This window comes from Dermacentor albipictus, chromosome 1 (genome assembly GCF_038994185.2).
Source record: "Dermacentor albipictus isolate Rhodes 1998 colony chromosome 1, USDA_Dalb.pri_finalv2, whole genome shotgun sequence".
Taxonomy (NCBI): Eukaryota; Metazoa; Arthropoda; class Arachnida; order Ixodida; family Ixodidae; genus Dermacentor; species Dermacentor albipictus.
In genome coordinates, this window is record NC_091821.1 from 157,770,247 (window position 1) to 157,779,899 (window position 9,653).

Genomic DNA, 9,653 nt, shown 5'->3' on the forward strand with positions numbered 1-9,653 from the left:
ATTTATTGAACGTGTTTATTTTATTTACGTGCAATACTTTTGCATACTGTAGTGCGAGTACACGTGACATGTCAGTGCGGAAGGTGTTCTGCTTCGGTGGCGGCAGCTGCATATGGCGCGGCAGCACGAGCCCTGCCTTGAAAGCGATCTGCGGTCGGTACAGAGGCTAGGTGCGTCGACGGCTGAGGTTTTGTATGCACTCTGTTCTTGCCGCTTAGTTCATGCAGAACGCACTGCGACTGCTGAACACGAGGTCGCGGGATCGAATCCCGGCCACGGCGGCCGCATTTCGATGGGGGCGAAATGCGAAAACACCCGTGTACTTAGATTTAGGTGCGCGTTGAGGAACCCCAGGTGGTGAAAATTTCCGCAGTCCCCCACTACGGCGTGCCTCACCAAAGTGGTTTTGGCACGTAAAACCCCATAATTTAATTTAACGCACTGCGAAGGTCATTCGCTTGCTGCTGCTGCCGCTCTTCACGCCAGCATTTTGACAGCGAGTGTCCGCAGTCATCGAGTAAGAGGTGTTCCATGTTCGCCCGTGCGTGCATGACGCCATGTTTGTTAATTAGTAAGCGAATGTTTCCAATTGCAAGTTTTTACGTCCGATAAAACTGTATTCTTCGTACGCCAGTCGATTAATTTTCTATCGCAATCGATGCTTCGCCTTTCGAGTGAAACCGACTTTTCACAAGAAAAACAAAGGCTTGACTAGCCCTGGAAAACGGGAAGTCCAGGAAATTCTGAGCACCTTGTAAGATACGCCCAGCAATGCATTTGCTGCTGCTCATGCATAGGCAGAAAGTTAATTTTTCTGAAGGGTGGAGGGCGATTATATATATATATATATATATATATATATATATATATATATATATATATATATATATATATATATATCAGTTGCACTTGTGGAACCTCAAACAATTCACTGAAGTGAGGGTCTTTAAGTATACAAGGTGTCCCACATAACTTGAGCCAAACATTAAAAATATGGAAATGTCACATAGCTTGACAGAACCATTGGGTAGTGTTGCTTGCCGTCGCCTGGAGATACTCGGACTATTTTTTTTTATTCTGGCTAAATATATAATTATACTTAATTAGTTGATCAGCCTAAATATCAGGTGAAAACTGTCAATGAGAAAATTGTTGAGCAACATGAAAAAAAAACGATACAGTTTTCTGTAGCTCAATACGTGCTACATAAAAGTGTTTCCGAGGTGAAAGAGCCCACAAATACACGCACATTGCCTCGAGCCACCAGTCGCCTGGCGATTTTGCGTATATTTCCGGCCTTCTTTCACGCTCGGAAAAACATATCTATGTAGGACGCATCGAGCAAAAGAAAGCTGTATCGGGAGTTTTTCATGTTGCTCTACAATTTTCTCATTGACACTTTTTATTTAGTTAAGCAGAATGAAAAAAATCAATCTTTAAGCGGCGGTAAACATTACCATGGTTCTGTCTAGCTATGTGGGACATCCTGTATACAAGACCTCATAGTAGATGTTGCGTACTCCAGGGTAGCGTATCGTACTGCTGCCGAGTTGTAGCGACGCCTGCCTATCGAAGCTCGACCGACGTTACTATTAGGTAGCGTGGCGTTGTCGGCGGGCTGCAGGCATCCGGTAGACCATGGCGACCAAGCAAAGACGAGACGATTTCTAGTGCGAAACTTGCACGGTTTATTCAAAGGTTGGTGAAAGACGAAGAGAATGAAGTCGAAAAAAGGTACATTCCGGAGCCCTTTAAATAGGCTCTCTACAATCGTGGGAGGGATCTTGCTTCCGTCGACGTCACGTCAAGCACTGAGTCTGATTCGCGGGAAGGGGGCCCCGCCTCCAGTTATACCGAGCATCTGGTTATACCAAGCCTCCGCGAATTTCAGACGCTTGTCCTCTTTTGCGCGTTGCTGGTTCGTGGAAGTTCTGTAGAGTTTGACAGTTCGAGGAAAAGGTCCCTCTAAAGTCGCATACACACGCAAAAGAGGCCTGTAAACACTGCGGGGCTTCCGCCAGACCGGCAGACACTCGAGATGACCATGGCGAATTAGGAAGTCACACTTCGTTTCGACGAGGCATGGTGGGCGAAAATCCTTTTTGCACGGCGTGCTAGATGCCAACCGTAACAGCATCGCCGGCGGAGAAAAAAAATCCCGATGCGTAGGGGCCAGCAGCCACTGGGCGAGGGATCGGCGTTTCAATAGCAGAATTCCCCTCAGAGGTGACGAACCCTTGGTTCGCAGCTGGTAGATTCTTGGGAGCCGTTCATCAATTCTCGTGGCGCTCTTGTGGCTTTTCTCCCTGGTCCGGTCCGGTGAAACTGGACTCATTTTTTACCCGCCGTGGTTGCTCCGTGGCTATGGTGTTAGGCTGCTGAGCACGAGGTCGCGGGATCGAATCCTGGCCACGGCGGCCGCATTTCGATGGGGGCGAAATGCGAAAACACCCGTGTACTTAGATTTAGGTGCACGTTAAAGAACCCCAGGTGGTCAAAATTTCCGGAGTCCCCCACTACGGCGTGCCTCATAATCAGAAAGTGGTTTTGGCACGTAAAACCCCATATATTATTATTAGGTCTCGCAACTTTTCGTCTCCTGCGTGGGCACACAATCACCCCAAAACAGTGCTGGACACACAACCACAAAGCAGCGAGCACAAGGCCACCCTCCTCCAAGTTACACCAGGCTTTAAAAAAAAGAGAGAAAACCCGCTACACCTTTCCCATTCCCTACACGCGTCCTCCCCCCCTGAACACTAAAGACAGCCATTTCTTGAAAGCGTTAAGACGTGGTTATTAAAATCGGCTAACAATCGACTACACTTCGGAAAAAAGAGCGTATGAACGAACGTAAAAATGCCACGGAAATCCGGGTGAGCATGAAGCTTTCGTTAAACGACTCAAACCGTCGGCATTGCCGTCAAGCTTACCCTTCTTGTAGCGAATGTCGAAGGTGTACTGTTGAAGAGCCAAGCTCCAGCGCAAAAGACGGCCGTTTTTCGTAGACATGGACTGCAGCCAGGTGAGGGGACAGTGGTCAGTCTCTATGGTGAACCTTGAACCAGCGATATAGCAAGCTAGCTTCTGCACCGCCCATACTACGCAGGCGCATTCCTTTTCTGATGCACTGTATGCTTCCTCACGAACTGAAAGCTTTCTACTGGCGTACAGTACAGGGTGTTCGTTCTCGTCATCTCTCTTTTGACAGAGCACCACCCCCATACCCCTGTCGCTGGCATCACACTAAAGAATGAATGGCTTAGAGTAGTCGGGCGCGTTCAACACTGGCTGACTCGTTAGTGCTTTCTTCAGCATACCAAAAGCCTTTTCTTTTGCGTCATCCCACTTTACCATTTGTGGTTCTATTTTTCTGAGAGCATCCGTTAAAGAACTCGCAATCTCGGAATGCCGCGGGATATATCTTTGGTAGTAACCCGCCAAACCAAGGAATGACCTGATGTCCCGCTTGGTGCGTGGTTGCGGGAAGTTGTCTATTCCGGTCAGTTTAACCTCGGAAGGCCGACGATGGCCTTTGCCCTATTACATGACCTAGATAAGCTACTTCCGCGCGTCCTAATTGCCATTTGGGAGCCTTAACAGTTAAGTTGGCCTCTCGTAGACGACACAACACGGTTCGCAAGTGTTGCATGTGGTCCGCCCATGATGAAGAAAAGATTGCTATGTCATCGAGATACGGAAGTGCAAAATCCTCCATTCCTCGCAGCACCTGGTACATAAGGCTAGAGAAGCAATATGGCGCATTCTTCAATCCAAAGCTGAGGTCTTTCGGCCGAAAGGTTCCCAGCGGGGAAATAAACGCCGCAAGCCTGCTTGCCCTCTTGGTCAACGGTACCTGCCAGTACCCTCTGACTAAATCGAGCGTAGAGATGAAATTAGCACTGCTCACTTTCTCAAGCCTTTCCTTGATATGCTGCAGTTTTGGATAAGTCTGGTGCTTCGTGATTAAATTGAGTCTGCGGTAGTCGATACATGGTCGCGGCTCCTTTCCTGAACCTCAACCAAGATAAGAGGCGAGGTATAATCACTCTCTCCTGAGCTCGACTACACCTAGCTCTAACATTTTGTTTATTTCAGCGGCCATGACTTCACGTTGACGAGGTGAAACGCGATAAGCTTTCGAACGAACTGGGTCCGACGAGGTTAACTCGATATCGTGAACGATCGCAGTGGTCCCGCCCGGTGTGTCTGAAAATACGTCTTTAAATTCAAGCACGAGTTCCCTCAGTTCGGCCCTTTGAGTGGGGTTCAACTCCGCCTGTTCTACTAGCTTGTCAATGGTCTCGTGAATGTCTTTTGCCTCCGTCACTGTTGTTAACTCTGGAAAGTCGACAGGCAGGTTGGTTAAGGTATACCTCAGGTTGGTTAAGGGACATGTTCACAATGGCTTCCCTCTGCCGTTAGGGTTTAAGTAGATTACTATGGTACACTGGTGGTGTCCTTCGTTTTCCCGGTACCGTGATTACGTAGTTTGTTTCAGATAATTTCTGAATTATGTCAACCGGTCCTTCCCATTGAACCTCTGGTTTGTTTTTCAGCGAGGGTTTCAGGATCATTGCCTTTTCCCCAACTTCAAAGCGTCGCGTACGAGCCTTTCTGTCATAGTAATGCTAAGCATTGCTTTGTGCCTTACGCATTTCTTGATCAGCAAATATTGTGGCAGGGCTTACGTTCAATAACTTTCTCCTGCATTCTGCCTCTCGAGACATTTCGGGCTGCGGTGCTTGCCTGACCTCTTCATTAGATGGTGTACTTTCCGCATTATCCCCTATAGGGCTCTCCTGTTTGGCGCTGCGTTGACGAATCCTCCGTCAAACCTGTTTCCTCCACCATCGGACGCTCGTACACTGCCTTGGCCGCGTGCTCCCTTGCCTTGAAACGAGTTAGGGCTTGCACTGTTCCCTCACTAAACCCGATTCCCTTGCGTCGTAGCAAATCCTCTGATTTGTTAGAAAACAAATACGAATACTGCGGCAGGAGATGTACCGAAACGGCAGCTTCAGTGTCCAGTACTCCAAAAGGGCATTCGATACGAATCTTGGCCACAGGGAGACAAACACTGGAGGCCTCTACGGCTTGCCTTATCGAAGCACATTCTCCGGTGAATTGGCCTTCCTCTACGTACGATGAATGCACCAGGTCCGTTGTGGCTGCCGAGTCGCGAAGCACTCTACACGGTTTGCCGTTTACCACGAGGTCTCGAATGTATGGTTCTAGCAAGTTCAGACTTTCTACGTTACTACTTAGTGACATCAATAATAGTTTGGGATTTCTGCACCCCACGGAGATATGCCCCGTTTGCTGGCAGTTTTAGCAAACTACTGGTTTCTTTGCCTCGAAAGTTTTTTCCTTCTGCCTTTCTGCACTCTGTTCGGGTGGTTCCTTCTCTCCCTCGCTGTCCTCGTCACTATTTTTCACCGAATCTGACCTTTCCATTGTTTTATACCGACTCGACTTTGACCATCGCTTTGGCTTGTCGGGTCTGTATTTATTGATCCCCTTCTTAGGAGCTTCGTTGCCTTCGTCCGCACGGCGAGTTACGTACTCCTCAGCGAGATCTGCCGCTTTCGTGACGGTGCCTACGCCTGGTCTATCCTGAACCCAATACTTGATGTTTACTGGCAGCCGGCGGTAGAACTGTTCTAAAGCAACGCACTGCATTGTCTTTTCGGCGTCGCCGAGTGCACCCTCTTCTCTGAGCCATTCCTTTAGGTATACCTGCAAGGTGTATGCAAAATCTGAGTATAACTCACTTTTGGTCTTCTCGACTTCCCTGAATTTTCGCCTGAATGCTTCTGTTGATAATCTATGCTTTTTAAGAAGATTTGTTTTGACTTCATCGAAGTCCACTGCTTCTTTCTCCATGCGGGTGATATGATATCAGATACCTCTCGTGGCAGTAACGTAAGCAAGCCACGTGTTTCTCGCGAATTTTGCCTTCTCACACGTGCGACCAGAAAAAGACCTATGTCCCCTCCTGCGTAGGGTACCATCAAGTCTGTAATTCTACGCTCGCTTTCACGTGCCTGTGTGCTAGGTCTTTCAGTATTTTGGGCTTTCAGAAGCTCAATCTCAAGGCGCTTCATTTCGTGTCGCGCTCTTCTTTGGCGTCACGTGCTGCGCGCTCGCGCTCTGCTTTTTCCTCTAGGCGCTTACGCTCTTCCTCTTTCTCTGCAATGCTCTCTAGGCATTCCTTCAGTTCTTCGTCTGCCCCGATCGCTTCGATCGCCTCTATGATCTCCGACTTTCTCATTGATTCGGCATTTTGGAGGCTTAACCAAGGTCGATTCAAATAGGTCGCGAAGCTTCGGGCGAAAAGCGGTTCAGTACAGATTGTCACCGACATCAGCATGGGGGGTTGGTTATGGGAGCAGCGATTGAAGCGCGACTATGTTTGGAGGGAACAAACATTGGGAAAGAAAAACGCGTTTTTTAATTCAAACGAGACACAGTTAGATTCATTCAACGAAAATAAAATTCCCAGTCAATCTTATATATTCGTGATGAGTTAAGAAAATACGTTTAATTTTATTATTATTAACCTTTTACTTGCCAATGTTCCAAAAATGGAACCTACGAAACCTGATTTTTTTATTTTCTTCCTTATCTATCGAACATTTTTCTTTTTCTTTTCGCATACACACTGATACTTGTAGAAAACACAGCAATAATAATTTTGATTGTCAACCTATTTAAAAGCTTTAGATAAGTGCTCACAAACAGGCATATTGTGCGTTCCTTAAGCGCCATACGGTTGTTGAATTATTTCGCAAGAAAAATGTATTGTTCCAACGAGCAAAGTAGAACTAAAATATCGACATATAGTTAAGTATTACTGGGCAAGAAAATAAAAAATAATAATGACACTCTAGTTTTCAGTTTTTAGAGTTTTAGGCGAATGTTCCATTTTTGGAACATTGGCGTTTTATGTTGTCAAAAGCAGCGTACACTCGCGCATGCATTTCGCCGTGTTTTTCTTCTTTTTCGGCATGTTGATGGCGCCCTCTACGTGTCGTTTGGCACAAACTTGAACGCTATCTTTCCTTGGCAATATTTTGACATAAGGCGTTCTGGCGTGGCACGTGGAAGGAGCAGCGTTCAACTGCAGCGCATAGCCGCATAGCCTTGTGAGTGTAAGTAGAAAACGACTTCGCGGCTAGTTTTATATTGCAGTTCTGTGCTTCTCAACGCAATCACTCTCGTTGTAGGTCATGGCACAAAGCTTCCTCACACTGGAGGCTGCAATTGACCTATTCTTCAGCCTTCCCGATGACGAACGCGAAAGTGCGTCTATATGCCAATTGCCGCCTGATGAAGACGGCAACATTACTGACGAGGAGCACGTGAACGAAAATGACTTTTCTGAAGTTGTTCCCGATGATGTTTGCGGGCAGGTTGAAGTTATGCAGTGCTGCGATGAAGACGTTGATTCACCTACTGCATGTTCAAGTCCTGAGCCACGACGAAAGAAACCAGCGCGGAGGCAGTCGACTGCTGGAAAAGGGCGCAAGTCTTCAAACAAGGCTGGAAAAACAAAAACCCCGAAGCACTCCCTTAGCGCAGTATGGGGTGACCATGCTACGTTCGACAAAACACTTCCCAGAGAAAACCCTCCGTTGTTGCTAGAGGCATTTCCTGAGCTAGCAGACATGAGCCCATTTATGCTGTTCAGCAAAATTATTTCTCCAGAATATCTTGGTTCACTGGCTGAACTGACTGCAAGGTACGCAATCCAAAAGGGGGAGGAGGTGGACGTCACTGGAGCGGATATAGGTCAGTTTTTCGGTCTCTTACTTTTGAGCGGATATCACTCCGTTCCATCTGAGGACTCGTATTGGAGCACCGCAGAAGATCTTCGTGTGCCTTTAGTCGCGACAGTGATGGCCCGCAATAGGTTCCGGCAGCTGAAAAGGTTTTTTCATGTAGTGGACAACACTCAGTTGAAAGAAGGCGAGAAGATTGGCAAGATTCAGCTGTTTTACGACGAACTCTCCAAATGTTTCCGCCAGTTTGGAGTTTTCCACGAAAGCCTCAGCATCGACGAGTCCATGGTGCCCTATTATGGCCACCACTCGTGCAAAATGTTCATTCACGGTAAACCTATTCGATTTGGGTATAAGATATGGATGATGTGCTCTTTGAATGAATGGGTACCCCTATGCAATGGAAATATATTGCTGGAGAAACGAGAAGGACGAGAAGGCACCTCTCGGGCTGAGGGTTGTTAGCAATATGACATCTGTCCTGCCCGCCCCTGAACCGCACGAAGTCTACTTTGACAACTTTTTCACTTCGCACGGTCTCCTGACGAAACTGGCTAACCAGAGCATTCGAGCGACGGGGACTGTACGAGATGCCAGAACCGGTGGTTGTCCACTGAAGAGCTCGAAAGACGTCGGAAGAGAGGAAAGAGGTTCTTTCCACTACAAGTGTGATGGGGTCGTCTACACATGCAGGTGGAACGACAATGCAGTCGTCACAGTTTCTTCAAACCACCTCGGCCATGAGCCTCTTGGAACTGCAAAACGCTTCTCACGGCGGGCAAACAAAAAGGTAGACATTCCTCAACCATATTTGATAAAAAAATACAATGAGGGCATGGGGGGAGTAGATGTTCTCGATCGCCTCCTCGGAAGTTATCGGCCAAGACTTCGGAGCAAAAAATGGTGGTGGAACCTTTTCAGCAATGGTCTGAACATGGCTGTCATCGCAGGATGGCTCCTTCATTGCGAGCTTCACAAAGGAACTGATGCCGCCATGACACACATAGCATTTCGGCGTGACGTCGTCATGTCCTTGCTGCACCTCAAGCAGAGAATCACTGTGCGGCCTGGACCTCGGGTTCATCCGAGACGCGAGGATAGGAAAACTGATGGCCACTACATCATCTCAGCAACTCAGGGGAGGTGTGCTGAGTGCAAGAAAAACACGATGAACCAGTGTCAGCAGTGCAAAAAGCGCCTACACACGAAATGCTTTGCAGCATACCATGGCTTGTGAAGTGTTAACACACGTGTTGTGAAGCAAGTAGGATGAAAAAATAAATTTTCGCAAGCATTGTTATAAACATTTATACTTTTGAAAGGCCTTGCATGACGCTAATAATTATGTTTCTGTTAACATGAGAAAGCAATCCCCCTTTAACAGTCAATAAAGGTTGTTCCAGACAAAGTTTGTATTTTTCATATGAGAAATGCCAATGTTCCAAAAATGGAACATGCGAGAAAACCTACTAAATCTTTGTGAACGCGGCTGTATTTTTTATCATAGGTAATTTAGAAGACCAATGCAAATTATCAACACCAATTTCAGTTTTTTGGCTAATGATTCATAGTGCGGCGCCTAAAAGGTTAATAAATGCATTTCTTTTCAGCGCCCATCGCTACAGGGGGCGTTGACGCCACTATCACTCGCAGTGCAATGCCCGTATTGAAATGGGCAGAAAGGCGCACTCGTATCACCTGTTGGAATACGCCCCTCCCCCCCCCCCCCTCACAATTTGTGCTTTCTTGCTTGTCGAAGTTTGTTAGAATTTGGTGACGCGGGTGGTTTCATTGCTTCTTAATCTGTTCAGTCAAAAGTAGTGGGTTACGACCGCCAGATAATTGTGTAGTTGTTTTCGTGCGACTGCG

At 47.2% G+C, this 9,653-nt stretch overlaps 1 protein-coding gene across 2 annotated transcripts; it reads left to right on the forward strand.

The window, feature by feature from the left end:
- The first annotated feature begins 7,091 nt into the window (after positions 1 to 7,091).
- LOC135916553 (uncharacterized) lies at positions 7,092 to 9,192 on the forward strand. Of its 2 annotated transcripts, none has more exons than XM_065449973.1 (2): positions 7,092 to 7,148; positions 7,230 to 9,192. In XM_065449973.1, exon 2 carries the CDS (start codon positions 7,233 to 7,235, stop codon positions 8,247 to 8,249), a length of 1,017 nt encoding a protein of 338 aa, XP_065306045.1. In that variant the 5' UTR covers positions 7,092 to 7,148; positions 7,230 to 7,232; the 3' UTR covers positions 8,250 to 9,192. The 2 variants fall into 2 exon arrangements, with proteins under 2 accessions (XP_065306045.1, XP_070389930.1); XM_070533829.1 differs by having other exon boundaries at positions 7,096 to 7,154.
- The last annotated feature ends 461 nt before the right edge of the window (positions 9,193 to 9,653 follow it).